Genomic DNA, 18,340 nt, shown 5'->3' on the forward strand with positions numbered 1-18,340 from the left:
CGAGACAGGATTTATGGCTGTCTCATCTCGAAAATGTGCTCTAAAAGTGACGTCTCGACTCGAAAAATGTATATTTCTCTATTGGAAGAGCAGTGTCTCGACTCGAATTTTATCAGAAAAATCCTGTCTCGACTCGCCTCGTGTGCATCCCTAGAAACATGGGCGGCAATTAGGGGGGCAAGAGGGGGCAGTTGCCCCCCCCCCACTTTTTTGAAGTGACGACCAATTTATATAGTTTGATTTGGAAATGTAAACAGGGTGTCCACACAATTTGGAGAAAAGATCTCTGACTTTTCCCTGACTTTCCATGACGAAAGTTCCATATTTCCCTGACCCCTGAGTAACTTAAAAATGTAGAAAAAAAAAAAGAAACCCCAGCCTTCACACTCCCCATAGTTGGCCTTGTTCTCTTCCGCTTCTGTTTCTTTCTTTTTTTAATTTTCTTTCCAAACAAGTGTAAATTTACAACATGTGCATTAGGCCAATATTGATTAGGCCAACATATTTCACAAAATGTAAAGTTACAAACGAAAGTGTCCAGTATACAGAGTACTTAAGATATGAAAAAAAAATACACATTATAATATCAATTGCACAGCATTATAATATTGCCTATAGTAATAAACAGTTCATACATGATTTTACTGATTATTTAAAAAAAAAATAAAACACACACACACACATTATGTAACACACACCCATTACTTTTGCTTGTGCAGTTGTTAAATGCAACCCATTTAGAAATTTGTTTTCATCCTTTCTCGCATAGTTTCCTTCTCATTGATCTGAATATCCTTCTTGTTGTCTCTGTAGTTTAATTTTCTTCCCTTCTTCCTCCAGCTCCTTTAGTTGTTGCTGAATCTTCCGTTTTCTCTAGGGATGGCCACAAAGTTCCGGTTCCGACCTGGATCCGAAAACCCGGTTCCAGAACCGGATCTTAGGAACCGGTACCATACCTGGATCCGAAAAGCCGGTTCCAGAACCGGATCTTAGGAACCGGTTCCAGGTCTGGATCTGAAAACCCGGTTCCAGAACCGGATCTTAGGAACCGGTTCCAGACCTGGATCCGAAAGCCCCCAAAGACCCGTAAATGAGGCATAAAGATCACCTTTAAAAATAATGCAAAGAGGACCATGCGCTTGTGCCTTCCTCGCCCAGACACGCGAGGAAGGCACACCAGAAAAAAAATTTTGGTCCACCAGTGGGTGTTTAGCCAAATGAGTTGGCCAGTTTGCCTGTTTAACCAATGAGTTTGCCAGTTACCCAGTTTATTTAGCCAAATGAGAGAAGCTGCCGCCGCCTGGGCGCCTGCCTGTCGCTTCCACCATTTCATCTAGCATACTGTTCACAGCTTGCCAGCAGCTCGGGTTTAGCGTAGGGATGGTCACAAAGTTTCGGTTCCAGCGGAATCGGTTCCGCGAGGAACCGGTTCTGTTTCAGAACCGGTTCTAGACCTGGATCCGAAAAACCGGTTCCAGACCTGGATCCGAAGAACCGGTTCTAGACCTGGATCCGAAAAACCGGTTCCAGACCTGGATCCGAAAAACCGGATCTTCTAGAACCGGATCCGTTCAGACCCGAAAACCGGTTCCACTAGGAACCGGTTCTGGCCATCCCTAGTTTTCTCCCCTCTTCTCGTCTCCAGCATTTATTTCTCTTTTCTTTTCCAAATACACCTGATATTGTTTCATTGAACTTCTCACTGAAATTATCATACCTCTTGTAATTATTAATCCTGATGACCCACCTATTCCCATCACAGAATCGTACATGATACGTTGAGCCACCAGAGATTATTCTTGTAAGTTGTGAACAATGAAAATTTTATTTATTGTGAAACCACTTTCAAAAACTGCGTTTCCGTGAAAGAAGATAAAACACAATTTCATAACTGACCATAAGTCAAAGTTCTTCCCATTTCCTAAGACAAGTAAAAAAAACTCATCAGTCAAATACCATCTCTGTCATTGACTGTGAATTCATTCGAGTGTTCCTTAAATTCTTCAGTCTGAGCTTTCACTGTGAGCTGGAGATGCTGCTTCTTCGCGTTCTCAGCCACTTGTCCAAATATCATCTCGGCACCGTGCAATTCTTCTAGAACAGCGTCTACCCTTTTGAGCAAATATGCCAGGATGCAGTTAGATGTGTTTCTCGCAGAAAATTAGTTTCAACAACTATATCAGAGAACACTGACTCCCTCAATATAATCATTGAGAACACCACATTTTGCATCCAGTAACAGTAAAGAAATCAACCCTATTTCATAAATTCAGTAATTGAACAATGGACCTAAATCGATTTTTTCCTGACTTTCCCTGACCAATCTGCCATTTCCCTGACTTCACCTGATACATTTTTACTTCCCTGACCCTTCCCTGACTTTCACTTATTTTCCAGAATGTGGACACCCTGGTAAAGGTTTTGTATGTATTACTGTTTCATAGAAAAAAATGGTGTCATATGATATTTACCGTTGCGTGAGTACGTATTGGTTATTTGTCTTCCCTGGAGTTAAGAAAGCTACAGGAATTGCGTTTTAATTGCAGTTCAGAGCAATTAATATTGGAATTGCATACTTCTTTAAATGTCATAGCGTATGCTTGCAGTACTTACTGTATTTCATTTTCTAAGAGAAAACACATTCATTTAATGACATGTGTGGAATTAAAAGTATAAGTTGTTAATTAATTCCCAGTTTCAATATAACTTCTGCAAAACAAGCGTTATTATTCATTACTATGATTAATATTATCCCTTCTATTTATTTGTTTTGCAAATTTATTAAATAATCTGATCACACAATTTTCCAGATAGAATTTTAAGATGTTCATGAGTAAGAACTCAGATCTCTTCTTACACTTTCGTTGTTTAAGAGTATAAAGGGCTAGTACCTACCTGTATTACTCTTATGAATTTAGTCTACTTAATAAAATAGAAATACGATATGCGGTATTTTAAGTGAAAAAAGATAATATCCTAGTAGTTATGCAACCTTTCATCAAACAGTGTTAGAAACAACCAGGAAATCTAACATTGATATACAATTGCTCAGATCATGTCTTGCCCTTAAGGTCCAACCGCCACCACTGCCTAGAAAAGATGAGGTTATTGCGTCTTCAGGTTTCACCTTCACTTAATGACTCTAACTAAAACTGTTGGCGTCATAGTGTTAGCGGAACAGTGAGATGGCGAATCCAGTCTAGAAAGCACAGTGCGTTATTTCGTTAATTGAAACCAAATCAATAATCACTGCACAACGTAACTTTCCTTTCGAGTATGGGAAATCTCCACCAACAGGTAAGAGTATTCGTAAGTTGCTGAAATAATTTTAAAAAACATAATGTTTCTTAAAGTGAAAATACCAGGAAGGCTGGGTTGTCCGATGAAACTATGTAACGAATCGGAGTGTCGTGTATGCAAAGTCCTAAAGAAAACTTATAAGCGTCGGAATCTTCCTACCATTTACCATCACAAAATGACACACTAGGCAAAATTATTTGCTTACAAAATTCAACTGGTGCGCCAAATGAAACCTACTGACATACCGGTACGTAGAAGAATAGAATCTACTGTTACCCTATTCTGTACCACCTCTCGAATTACCAGAACGCAGCTGCTATTTACAGAAAGTGAACGTGTGGTGTGAATCGATGAATGACCGTGTTGTAGTATTTCTTTTTCTTTGTTTGATTTGTTTATTCGTTCGTAAACTAAATGTGGACGGTGCTGTGTACTGTGAAATGCTCCAACAGTTTGTATTTCCTGAAATAGATAACATTGAGTCAATACGTGGACCACTGCTAATCTAACATGAATTATTACCGTTCCATTTGAATTGTCACGTTCGTGGAGCTATGGACAGACGGATTCCTAGCAGATAAATCGGGAGATGAGGACCAATTGCTAGTCCTCTTCATAGCCCTGAGTTGAAGCATTTTGATTTCTTTTTTCTCTGGGGGCACTTATAAGATCTGGTATATCCTCAGAAATTCAAGCTTGAAATTATCTTAAATAGAGAATAACAATTACTCGTACAATCGCATCTACCGCATCCTGGCACGAACTAACTAACTTACTCTATGGCCTATGGAACCCGGAGGTTCAATGCCGCGTTCACAAAAGCTTTCCACTGACTTCTATACTTAGTCAACTGAATCCAGTTTCTACTTTGTATTCCTACCTCTGCGAGAAACATCTTAATATTGTAATTCCATCTGCGCCTAGGTCTTCCTAATGGTCGTTTTCCGATTGGTCTTCCAGTCAAGACTTTGAAAGCGTTCCTACTTTCTTCCATTCTAGCTACATGATCTGCCCATCTAAGCCTCCTAAACTTGAGGACCTGGCACGAACATAGCAGGAAATAGAATATCGATTGGATATATGCAGGGCAACCTAAGATGCATCTAAATCTACTAGATACCAAAAAATCTTTGAAGTATATCCTTACATTGCATTAGCGCATATTTAAATCTTTCTCATATCAGCTGTACATGGAAGGGTGCATGAAACCCAGGATATCGTTTGTGTACACCAAGTATATCCTAATGTAGTTTTTTTTCAGAAAAAATACGTGAAATTAAAAGAACTGTCTTTTCTTTTATGTAATTTGAACTTTTCATAATCAGAGATATGCTCAGTTCCATACTACTCAAATTCCTCTGACACTATATAGATATAGTTTTACTTCTATTTTCATATATTTTTAATATTACCTATATTAAGTACAGCGTCATAACAACTATAATTCGATAAAAATAAATCTCATTTTCTTGCTTTCTTAAAAAATCTATTTACAACATATTGAACAGCACACAGTATTATATAATAGAACTTTCTAAAACTCGAGGTAACTTAAATAGAGGACCACTTTATTCATGTCTATACACATTCACTTGGAGAGCATGGAAGGTATTTTATGAAGTGAAGGTTCATATATATATTCCTATACGCATAGCACACTTAATTAACAATATAATATTGCTGAAAAACTAAATTGCAGTAGACTCTCGTGTATCCGGCTAGCGACTACCTGGCCTAGTTTTCTTTTATCGTAAATAAATGAGAAAGGCGAGGCGTTGCATTGGCAACATTGCCAAAGCATTGAAAACTGGCGTCTGCAACGATCCTCCTACGTGTCGTGTGCAAAATACAAGTTATGGCAGGTAAAGAGCAACATTCTGCTCCTTGATCATTGTTTCGTCAGTATGTAACGGATCTCAATACAGTACACTTGCCCCTGTTCCTGATTATAACTGTACAGTGCGTACAGTACTGTATTCGTAAATTGTTCTTAATGCTTTTTTAAGTGTACTATGCTGAAGATTTGAAAAAAAAAAGTTGTAGTGACTATGGAGGAGAAATTACGCACTATACAGCAACTAGACTCTGGTGTAACAGTAAAAAACGTATTCTTTAACTTACTTACTTACTTATATATATATATATATATATAAAGAGAGATGTAAGTTTGGAATACTATAATACGATCAACACTATTTAAGATTTGAAATTGTGGAACAGGTCTTTTATGAGTGCAAGTATGTTTCTTCACTATAAGGCTTCAAATAATTCTTCCATGGCTTCAGTCATTCGATCTCTGAAATGGTCATCCTTTTGGAAGAAACTACAGGTATATTCTGTCCGTTTATCTTTCAAATAAGACTCAAATTCATCGGGTTTATCTGGATCAACTACCTTTGCATTGTCTTCAGAATCCGTTAAAGTTAATGGTACATAAACCACTTTCAAAACAGCACCTAAAAGTTTAATTGATTGGTAATGATTCCACAGGGTGTTAAACGTAAAATTTTGTGGTATTTGGACTTTTAACTTCTTTACAATATCTGTGAATGAATCGTAGTACTTCTGAAGAAGTTGTTTTTCATTAGCTTTCCGAAAAGACCTTACTGTGCTTACGTACAAGAATAGAATAATATCTGATATTGGAGGACCATATGCTGGTATTTGAAGATCAAGTAATCTAACAGATATTGGTTGCAAGTTCTTGTATCTAAACAATAAATTGTTAATCCATAAGTCACCGTGGCATATCACGTTCAGAATTCTGCACGAATCATAAAGTTTCCGGCATTCTGCTTAAATAGAGGACATTCGGGACTCAAACTTTGGAATATAATCTTTGAACTCTGGAACAAAACGTTTCGCTAAAAGTAGTACACTTTCTAGACTTTTGTTTATTACTTCAAAAGGAAGAGCTATATCGGGTTTAAACCAAATATCTGTAAGAAAGGGAAATATCTTGTCTAAAGTTTGTCCTTTGGATTGTTCTAATGCATACGAACCAGCATGAAGTTTTGCTAGTTCTTGCAACACGAGAGAACAGTGACTGAAATCTAGCCCTTTCATCCTATCAGCTAGTATATATCCATCCTGCGCTAAGTCTTCCAGGATAAGAAACTCGTTCGTGCTACCACTGCGTGCCAGATAGCATTCAGCGTACGGTAACTTAACTCCAAGTTGTGTAATCTGTGGTATAACTTCAGTGTAGAAACCGATTTCTGCACCAAATACGTTCATCTCCTTCCCTATCGCCTTCTGACTTTCTTGTTCTGGAGAACTTTTGATGAAAAAATTGAATTTCTTTTCTTGTCCTTCAAGTTCGACTGATACAGTTGCTCTTTTATGAACTGCCATAAAACCAGATATTTCTGAATTAGCGTTGGCAAATTTCACATCAGTCACAAGAATTTCATGAGTTCCAACCAGGTTTTGGACGATTGTTTCCGTGTCTTTTGTGGTAATAACACCATCGTCTTCTTGTGAAGTAGGAGTACTATTCATGTTTCTTGCTCGTGAAAGATTACTTCCTCTCTTGAAGAGTGGATATTTTAAGTTCTGAAAATAAACAAAAAAAAAAAAAATAGAAAATACTTAAGTAAGTTAAGTCTTGAAATAAACAAACAGAAAACAGTATTTACAAAATCTTCAATAACATTATCTTCATAGAAAAGTTCATATGGACTTCATAACTTCATACAAAAGGGACTCAGAGAAAAGACAGATAATACTATGTTAAAATTATTTTCAGTTTGGCCATAAGGGAACAATAACTTGTAAAAAAGAAACATCATATATATGAGTGGCTTAGTTGAGCGTAATACTAAAGCGCCATTTCCGGTAGAATTGACTTATTAGATGAAATGTGTTGACATCGAATCACAGAAGAGTATGTAGGTACTTTAATTTCAGAAATATACCTGCATATGGGAGGGGTAGCATATTTGGTATGTTTCGTTTGCAATAAATTGCATTAGAATTTTGAACCCAGTGAGACCAACCTAAAACGTTATAAAATCCCACGTCGAGAGGCAGAAATTCCCATTTTGCTCTTGAATTTCCCACGCTATACCAATAACAAAATTTTCTAAACTTAGAAAACGTGAGCAGTGAAACTAGTGTGTATCAGTCATTTTCTTAAATATATGAGTGAATTACTCAAAATCCCCGATCGTCTATGTTTATCAAACAGTTTATCTATGAACAAGTATTTTCTTTAATTGAAAGAAACAATTGAAAATGTTGATGAAAATAAGAAGGGCTACATTACATTGTGCGTTTAGTACGTACTAAAGCTAGATAAATTCCATTATTCAGTCATTTCGTATGGAACGATTTGAAAGTAGGACTTCACTTGTTTTATTTTCTTCCATTAATTCTGTTCTTTCTTTCGTTTCTCTATTTTTAATTATCAGAATACAATCAATGTTCCTTGGCACTTATTTGTTGAGACTCACAAGTCACTATAGTACTCGCGCCCAGTCGTGAAGCTTGGGCTCTAAACCAATCACAACAATATTTTGCTTGAGCTCCGATACATCGGAAAATTTCGGTACAATTCGTGGAGCCGATTCCCGAGCACACACTTGCGGAAACGTCAACACAGCATAAATTCCCTAACAATGTTGCCAAACTTTGAAGAGATAGTAAATGAGTATTTAAAAAAGGCATTTAAAAATTACCAATAATAACACTGCACAACAATAACCACTGTAATAATTATTCTAAAACGGTAACAATAGCACGAATAGTAACAACGAAAATATAACTCAACAAAAAACAATTAACAAAACGGAACTTGGCGCCAAACCGACAACACTGTACTCTCAGGAGATGTTTTCCGTACAGCGTGAGAGACAACACTAAAAAAATGTGATGGGTGGGGGTTTACGACTGGAACACACCCTCGCGTTCTATTGGGTGTTGAAAGCGATAGATCTAGGTCAAGCTTCACGATTCCGCGCGAATGCTATGCATGAATCGCTTTAACACTAATATGCGTTTTATAATAACAAAATTTGACAATTAGCATAAATTTCAAGGTTATTGAAAACTCATTTGCCCATTCCTCGCCCACAGACAGTTTCTTGACGTCAATGGAATAGATACAGGAAAAATACCATAAATCCTGTCAATTTTTTACGAAAATGCCCCTTATCCCATTGCGAGAAATCATTGTCAAAAGATAACATAACATGGGATTTTCCCTCGAGTTGGCATAACTGTTTAAACCTTCTTTTCCACTTTCTTGCTATATATATACATTATAGCAGGGCTTAAAGTGGATCTGAAAAGGTAGGAGGACGCATGCGTCACGCCATTTCCCTTGCCTATCTATGCCCATTAATTTCTTTTAAGAAGCGGGTGGACGCCATAGATATTTTATGGAAGTGGAAGGACAACGTCCTCCCACGTTCCCCCTCACTTTTACAGTGTGTTCCGCTTGATGGTACGTTTGATCCACTGTAGAAAGTTTCTACAACGCATCAAGCGCCACTAGTGCTGCCATCTTGCGCAATAGTCACAAAGCCGTTAAACTCTTATCGCTTGCCTGTAGTCATTGTGCCAAGGATGTTATAAAATAGAGGATTTGCCCATATGTATTTTATCCTATTACCTCAATGAAGCCAAAAAAAAAAAAAAACAACCGAGCATCGGTACAACAACCGAGTCTGATTCCACCATGAATGTTAGCTTAAAACATTGCGATCTTATTGGCGCGGAGCGGGCAGAATGGGAATGGCGAAACTTTGACGTATGGCTTCACGATTTTGCTGAATAGGTAGATCCTCTATTTTATAACATCCTTGCATTGTGCGGACGCCTGAACGGAGTTATTCATAGCGGAATTGAAGTCTGTGAAATTTTCTCAGAGATGTTTCGTGTACATTATATCTTACAGTGGGGCCAAAGCACTGAATTCTTGGCAAAAAGTAGGAATGCGCGATATGAAGCAGAAAATTGTATGAAATCCAATTAGTTCGGTGTCTGCAGTGGCTACAATAATATATTCAATATGTAAAGAAGAAAGATTTGGACAAATAAATTTACAAGCAAACAACAACAAGAAATACAGGTTTAGGTGGCACACACCAAGAAACACTAAGAAACATGTCTTTGAAAGTGTAAAAGAAGATCTGTGGATTTATGTTATTTTCGACATTATTTCATCACAAATATAGAGTTTTATATGACAAAAGGAAATATTCCTTATATTCGCGCCTAAATCATATAACAGATTATATGATTGGCTTAAACACACGCTTGGGCAATATGGTTTGATTTGAAAATATACTATTTTCTCACATTCTTGCGTGTGAAAGGAAAAACTAAAGAAAAAGTGTAATTATACAATCCAGAACTGAATAATAATAAAATTAAAGAAAATTTCTTGGTTCTCGAAATTATGTCAAATTTGTGAAGGATTTATTATGACAATGAAGATGCAAGGACGCTTCAATATATAAAAATTATCTCATCACAAGTTCTCGATATGAATATATTATCAGATATATTAAACATATTATGATTTACACGCATCGATAATCTGTTCAGGTTGTTTCATATGTTGCAACGAGCAATACAAGGGCTCATTTCACAGCTTTGATTGAAACACTGAGCTTGAGTGAGTGGAGGCTCATTATAGTTGATTCCAATGTCACTTCCGTGCACGCATTACAAAAAATAAAATACTGAATTGATCAAATCATTTTTATAATGGTGTTACTTTATGGTCCGTAGATTGTTTAGCAAACTGTGGCGTTTCAAAATGTTGCCACCATTAATTAAATATTGTTGACTAGAGTTTAGTTCTGTTGATGAATGCCAGAGAAGTATGACAAGATGTTGGGAACAAGATAGGGTCTGGGGGGCGAACGTGGGCTGGGGGCAAAATTAATAGAATCGACTTATATTCAACTTTGTCAGAGCATGCATGAGGATCACACGTCTAATAACCTAACACTTGCTCTCACATTCATCCCAGCTGAATTCAAAAGCAGCACTACATCCAGAATGTGTTTTTTCCTAAAACATTTTCATGCCCTATATTTCCCAAAAGTGCAAATATGTGCAGGTTTTCTCTCTGCATACAGTAAGAACAATGTTTCCGCTACGACATAGTCAAAAATTACAGACATGATATGCCATATTTTCTACTAAAATGCCATTCTATTGTTTGACCATAGTTGATATGCTTTCACTACCACAGCATTTTCCACATATGATATTAAGTAGTACTACTACACATTACACTTTTTCTAGACAGCCGAAACAAAGTTCAAAATATGTCAACATAAGCGCTTAATATCTAAGAAATGTTATGAAATATGGCTTATGGCACATTGATCATTGCACGAAGACATAAGACCATGATAGCAAACAAAATTTTGTGGTTTTCTGGTCAATTATGTATCACAAACTGAAAAGATCAAAAGGTAACTTAAGCCCCTACGTCCATGGACCAAAGATACGTATTCCTTCTGATTCATTTTAATATATTCAAGGAAAAAATATTATCAAAACACTCGAGTGAAACAAAAGTCGAGTCTTTAATAGTTCGTATTCAACAGTTGGTACCTGGTGGTTAATATTTCCATTTGACAGTTTTGAGAGTCTGGTAGTAATTTGTCAAGAGACAAGACTGAAATCCTGATCTCTAAGGTTGAAATAAAGTGGTCTAGTGATCTTCCGGAAGAAAGACGTCAAGCTATATAATTATCACATTCATAAAGCAATTTTCCATTTACTACACTTTAATATATTATCAAGAAGTTGAGCTTGCTTCTGTTTGCATTTGATAAACAGATGCAACTCACTATCCAATTGGATCCAGGAAGCGATTCGCAGATACCTATGATTTCTGGTTTCACCATAGATTGTTATAGAAGAAAAAACTGTTCTAGACAACCATGGGTCTTTTCTTTTAATAGATTCAGTACTCCCAAAAACAGGTTGTATCTCTACCCTTATCAATCTACTAAAATCAGAAGCGATAGAACTCTACTATCATTTGCGGTTACGGTACTGATTAACTCTCAGTATTGATTATGGCAAATTCATTCCTTCTTTTTAATAACTAATATTTACCAAGCGCAAGGGCATAAATTAGCTATATTTTTTTTAAAAAAAAAGTAGCATTGTTACGTGTACACCACGTGAAAGAGTTTGGTTTACATGACGTAATATTTTCTTGATTCATGTTGAAATTGCAGTGGTAGTAGATTTCTTTGTAGTAGGGGTAGGGGCTGCATTGTATCAGTGGTAGAGGGTTCACCTCTGATGCGTAGTATCCCTTGTTCGATCCCAGCTCGAGCCAGCTTTATTTTATGGTGGACAAACACCGTGTGGATAGGTTTTCTCGGATTTAACCCCACTTTAAAATGCCGGTGGATGTAGTCGAACGGTCTGAGACGTTAGGCTGACAATAGTGAGATGAATCCCATTAAGGGTTTGATTACCTCTGGAGAGGAAGGATGAAATTTTATCTGTCTTCGATATTTATGTGTTCGTGTCCCTGTCGTGTTTGGATTACTTAGTATGTACCAAGTGACCATGGAGAACAATATCCCGGTTGGGACGAACTTTAAAAAAAAAAAAAGTGGTGGAACGCGTGGGGTTCTAGTTCGATCTCTGACCAAGTAAGTTTGTGGTGAACAACATCGTGTCTGTGGGTTTTTCTCTGGTATTCCTATTTCCTCCTACTTTCTCATTCCACTAATTATTCTATCATTATTCACTTGCCTTAATCATCCTCTTATTATAAAGGGGATAATCATGAGACGTTACACTTAAATATTTCATTTTTCTATATAGAACATAGAAACCGGAAGTTGTAGTGGATTTGTATCATTTCCGGTCTTAGTAGAGAGTTATAGATTGAGATAAAGTATATTCTTAGGATGATTAATCGATTGCAGGAAGCCGCTTCCCGCTATCTACTACCGTTTTTGCTCTGTAGTGATCAACGTTAAAACCGGAAATGGTTGATTTCTACCACTTCCGGTTTTGAATACCTCCATCAACAAACTCGATTCCTAACTTGAGCTCCTCCGTGGCTAAGCGGTTAGCGTACGCGCCTTTGGTGTGGGACACCCGGGTTCGATTCCCGGTGGGAGCTCATGTGGTTCGGATTCCACGTTAATCAGTAGGTAAAGGGCTTAGATAGCCTCGTTGAAGAAAGGGACGCTAAACTGAAATTCAACTCAACTCGATTCCTATTATGCTGCCAATATGTCTTGAGCCGTGGCAAAAATGCGAACTAAAGCTCACACCCTCGACACACCCACGTGTTGAGCCAATAAGGGTTGAGCTGTTGCTGAGCGAGAGAACCTTGCAGTCGTCTACGCTATTGCCAGATTTAAAAACAAGAAACTATCGTATAGAATTCGCACGTTCTGTACTGACCACAAGATTCGCGTTCCGAAGTGCGGCAACATTGCTCTACGGATGACGAAAGAGAGTGGAATTCCTTCAGCCGATAGCAGCGCTTGGAAAGGAAGACTAAGTATCAAAACAATGTGGCATATCTATAACTTTTAAGCTTCTATATGTCGGCCAAAATTGACTCTAATCCAACAAGTATTTTCTAGTTGTTGAGATTGTTTGTCTCACAGGTTTTACATCTATCTACTCTATATAACGCAACCTTATGAACACACTAACTTCCGTAACTGTCATTCGTTTGCAACCCTGAATACTTATTTAGAAGTAAGAATATCCGTGTACCTCAGTCTCTCCTCTAAACATTCGTTTTTGTTTGGTGTTAGTCTGATTCGTACGTCCTGAGCGACTGTAGTTTTCGTACACGGTTGCAAATGCAAAAAAAATTGGCACTCCACCGACAACAAAGATGGCCACCATTCAGGAACACTTGTGTATACGACACCGTGAGTAGTGTTCTTGACCTTCTCATACACAAGGTTGATCACACTGTAATTTTTATAATTTTCGGAGATGGTCGAGCAACACTTTCACCATTTTTGGACCACTTCATATGGATTGACCCTTTACGCTCTCAAACTATGAAATACTTCCAAACTATCGGGATACATATACTATTTCTGGTTTTAATATACCTTGGTTGGAGATGGTCATTTCTCGCTCTCCCTTACACATTTTAAAGTTTGGAAATCATGCATCTAACTATACGATAAAATTTAAGCCTTAATACTACGTATATGCGATAACACAATTGCGTTCACATATAATTTTAGAACGCACACCATTTTTGGATCAAAAGATCCTTTTTTGGTGCTTATTCCGTAAATATATATGAAAACTCGATTTAGGGACCGTTCAAAAATTTTGTGGCCCCTGATCCAAAAAATGCAATATATTTCACTGAATCAAACATTTTCTTGCACGCCTTATATGTGGAGAACTACATATAGTGTTGACAAACCCAAATTATCAGTGAACTCAGTATGATGTGCGAATTCCGTAAAAATTACGAAAACTCGAATTGGGAGCCTTTCCAAAATTTTGTGCCCTGATCCAGAAACTAATTCTTGGTCAATATCACAACCTTTTGGTGCAGTTTTATGATCATACGTAAAATTCTTGTTGAAGTTTTTGAATGTGGAGATAAATTGTAAATGTGCATTAAATAATTATAGAACAAACATACTGAGGTTTTTAACAGTCATTCCTCTAAAAATATAGCAATAATGACTTGGGAATTGGCAAATGGCAACCCTGCATTCATTCTTTAAATTCAATTACGTTTACGAGAGAGTGAAAGTATTATTATTGTTCAGAGTGGTGTTAATAAGGATTTAAAAAAATGATTAGGGCAGTGATGCCCAATTGAATTTCGAAACTGAAAATTACTAATTAAGTTTATTATATATTACTAGTATTATACTTCTTTCTACCTGTTGCATAATTTACGACTTTTTGTAATATACGATAATTTTAGACGAAAATCTATAATTTTGTTCCCTGAGGTTGACAACTCTGACGGGAATCTTTACTAAAACTGTAAATGGTGGTGTATTTATAGTATTTCTGATTTTTGCGAAGAGATAAGGACGGAGATGGATCTTGTAACATATAGCTATTCTCCTAATTTATATTCCTGAATTCATATCAACAAACTGCTTCTAGCAAAAGTTTTCCTCTATGAAAATCTGTATTGAAACAAGAAATAGTAGACTTCCTGTCCTCCTGGTTTAAATGAAAATTAAAGAAATTAAATTTAACCCATTCATGAGGCGTTGAATCTATATCGGAAACTGTTCTTCGATATCTGTTTTTGCTCTATGAAAATTAATTGTGAAACCGGAAATTGATTTTGCTCTATGAAAATTAATTGTGAAACCGGAAATTGATTTTGCTCTACGAAAATGAATTGTGAAACCGGAAATTGATTTTGCTTCATGAAAATTAATTGTGAAACCGGAAATTAAGTTTGCTTTATCAAACTGAATTGTGAAACCGGGAATTAATTTTGCTCTACGAATTAATTGGTGAAACCGGAAAATTGAAGTAGATTTCTACAACTTCTTAATCCAACATGTTCCATAAAACTTCCTATAACTCCAGAAATATCGAACAATCGTACAGTCTAATCTAGAATCCGAAATGTATGTACGTTATCACAAGGAGTTAAAGAAAATACGTATCATCCGCATCAGAAAGACAAGAATTTTAACCACTTAGTCAGCGTCGTAATTTTAGATTCCAATTGGACGATCAAGATTCTGCACCGACAAAAGTGTTTTACATTTCTTTTTTTAGTATATTAGTACACAAATCATTACAAACTAACTAATTAATTCTAGGTCCTACAGAAACCAGAGGTTCAATCCTGCGTTCACAGAAGTTTTCCATTGACTTCTGTCCTTAGCCAACTAGATCCAGTTTCTACTTTTTATTTCTATTTCTGTGGGATACATCTTTATATTGCTTTCCCATCTGCGTCTAGGTCTTCCTAATGATCATTTTTCTATTGGAATTCCGGTTAAAACTTAGAACGCGTTCCTATTTTCTATCATTTTGGTTACATGACCTGCCCACCTAACCCGTATAGACTTGACAAATCTAACAATGTTTGGTAAACAGTATAAATTATGCAGTTCCTCGTTATGAAGCTTCCGTCATTCCTCATTCCCGTTCCGCTTAGGTCCGAATATTTGTTAAAACAAAATATATTTCTCAAACGTAGGGAGGCAATTGCTTCTTGTTTCTCCTTACTGATGGCTCTATAATCAGCCAAAGGGAAGCTTAGCGAAAATCCAGAAAGACTCACGAAATTACTGTCTAGGAAAAATTGACATTGCCTAAAATCGAACCAAGAACTCTTTAGACCAGAAGTGCGAACTTTACTACTAATTGCACACATTAATCCAGAACTAAGCCATACATAACTAAAGATAATAACTAAACACTTACTTTGCAATAAGCAGTAGATGTACACGCTTCTTGTAGTTTTAATAATTTTTGTTACTAACGCTTATAAGAGAGCCAGTAAAGAAATGGCTTCTATTACATTTAGTCTTTGAAATCTTCGGTTTATTATCTAATCTGCACCTCGCACCTTTGTTAATCTGACAACTCAAGATGATATACAAAAACCCTGAGACTGGAGACTTCACTCACTAGATGCTGAAATCTTTTTTAAATTCTCAACTTGTCCACCTTAAGAAACATTGTACGTCATGATTACGTAACACAAAATAATGGATAACCTTGGTCGAGACTCCAGTAGATCGTGTTGAGTGACAATTATTAGTGAAAGATAGTTTATTAACAACTTTCACATTTGGCGCATGCATAGAAGCAGACTTTTACCAGCAGCTTAATATATACCAACTGTCTCGAAATTACTTTTATACTATAATCACTTTATGAAAATAAATAACATAAGACTGCTTGTTTGTATATTATGCAACAAAATAGGTTGAAATTACTTTAGAAAATTGTTTTTAAATCTACGAATCGTGAAAAGAAAACTAAAAAAGGAAGGCAAGAAAGAATATAATCAAAACTAGAATCATAAATGCTTTTACCAGTGAAGATTAAATGATTGTCGTCTGTATCACAGGTCATTTCATTAAAAACTAAGAACCTTCTTCTAACGTCTGTATATTGATCATTGTGGAAGCACTTAGCTTAATGGATCTTAAAAATTTAATGACCTTTTGTTTGCTAGGATTTTCTAAACAATGTGTAACAAAATTTTAGAGCTTTTCAAAGCAAATCTTATGGCATCCATCAAGACCTATAACTGTAGACTTCGTATGATGCATTTTATTTCTATCATGAAGCCTTTAAGAAAAAGTGAAAAACAGTTTTGAGACGTAGTGTAGAATCAAATCTTGCAATGGCACCTACAATGCTGAATTCTATCCTAGTTTAATATATGCTGTAATATTGCGGGCGTTTAAAATACTGTGTCGTCAGTCACAAAATGTTGAGAAGCATTGAATTAAAAAATGATTAAGTTTATTTCACAAACGTTGGTGAATTTGATCTAACTCTTGTAACACTCACTATATTTATTTGCACTAGAATTTTGGGTAACTAGAACTTGCATAAATTCTTCTAGTCTTCATTGTCAGCCCCCAATTTTGATTAACCTCTTGAAACTAGGATGACTTAGCGATAAAACACTTTCTTGTGGCACAAGACGTTCCTGGTACGACTGCAGGTTACTGCCGTAGGCCTCAGGGAACTTAGAGTGGACAACACCCAATAACTAAGATTCCTTGTGGTTCTTCAGTTCCTACATAACCTTGCTTTTTCTTCTTATCTTTCACTTCTAATACCCGTCTCCTTTATTTCGCTTATTAGAAACACAAACTTTTACTTAAATTTCTGAATATTACTCAGTTTCTATCGTCACATCTTCTCTTCTCAATATAACAAAGGAACGGACACAGTTGTCCCAGGCCTAACACGATCAATCTCTATGAGTAGGTAGATCTTGATATCAAACGCTATAATCCGTCGGAAGATTTTACTACTTTTGGTATTCTGTATCTCAAGAGTCGTTGATCCTAGGAACACCAAAAATCATCAGTAGGTATGCAATTACAATAGCTCTTTGCGATTTTGAATGTACCATTCCAAAACCCGAGGTTCCAAATTTGAGCTATTTCGTTGTTGTATATTTATATCTCGAGTACTATAGGGTCATGTGGGTTATCAAATTAAATTACTTAATAAGTACTATCTACTGATACATAGAAACGATTTTTTTTATCTCCCTATAAGGGTACTAAAATACCCAGACTTTCAAAAATCCTATAACTCCGGTTCCATGTAAGAGTTGCAAAAAATTTCAACGGGTTATTGTTTTTGGGATTAAGGTTTATTTATCCATTGAGTTTGATTGTGATTGGCCTGGGCCAATTGTGTCTCCTCCTGTGTAAGTCTTACCTTTAGTGCGGGGTGGAATTTGTTATAATCCTTGGTGAGAATACATATGATTTGGAACCAACGTTCAAATGTGGCTCCATGGCTAATACGCGAGAAGTTTTTTTTTTTCTAATCTTCACTAGGTCACCAGGAAAGAATTACGTCAGCTGGCGAAACGGGGATAAGACAAATCTGTTCATTGGGTTGCCCATCTCTCACAGCAATGAAGACTTTGTTATTCAGTCACTATAATGTAGCGAGTGTGAAAAAAGAGCAATTGAAGCGCCCGCCAAATGTGAACTACGTAATGAGATTCGATTTCTCCAGCCGGCTGCTGAGTTCTCTGAAATACCAGGATCGAATATTTCAGAAATCAAAATCTTCCCGTTTCACGAACCATATGATTTACGTCTTCATCAATGTTCTTTGCAGTCATCAATGGCTGCTCTCATCCTGTACGTTGGTAAGACCTTCTTATCTTTGCAGCACTCGTCATTCTATTCGGCGATAAATTGCGACTCTAGTATGTACTTCCGTCTGGTGAAATCTACTTACTTCACATAGTTCACACTTGGTATTTCGCACTTGATATGTTTCACACTTGCTACTTCATTGAATGATAGATTATGTTTATCGATGTGGCTATGAGAGATGTCCAATGAACAGCTTTGTCTGATCCTCA

General features: G+C 36.6%; 1 protein-coding gene across 1 annotated transcript; it reads right to left on the reverse strand.

Moving 5' to 3' along the window:
• Positions 1–5,550: 5,550 nt before the first annotated feature.
• On the reverse strand, positions 5,551–11,171 carry LOC145688877 (uncharacterized). The gene is made up of 3 exons (XM_081763042.1): positions 11,115–11,171; positions 6,125–6,855; positions 5,551–6,010 (listed from the first exon to the last, which is right to left on the reverse strand). Exons 1-3 carry the CDS (start codon positions 11,169–11,171, stop codon positions 5,551–5,553), a joined length of 1,248 nt encoding a protein of 415 aa, XP_081619168.1.
• Between the last annotated feature and the right edge of the window lie 7,169 nt (positions 11,172–18,340).

The sequence above is a fragment of the Thermobia domestica genome, chromosome 7 (genome assembly GCF_964235325.1).
Source record: "Thermobia domestica chromosome 7, izTheDome1.hap1.1, whole genome shotgun sequence".
Taxonomy (NCBI): Eukaryota; Metazoa; Arthropoda; class Insecta; order Zygentoma; family Lepismatidae; genus Thermobia; species Thermobia domestica.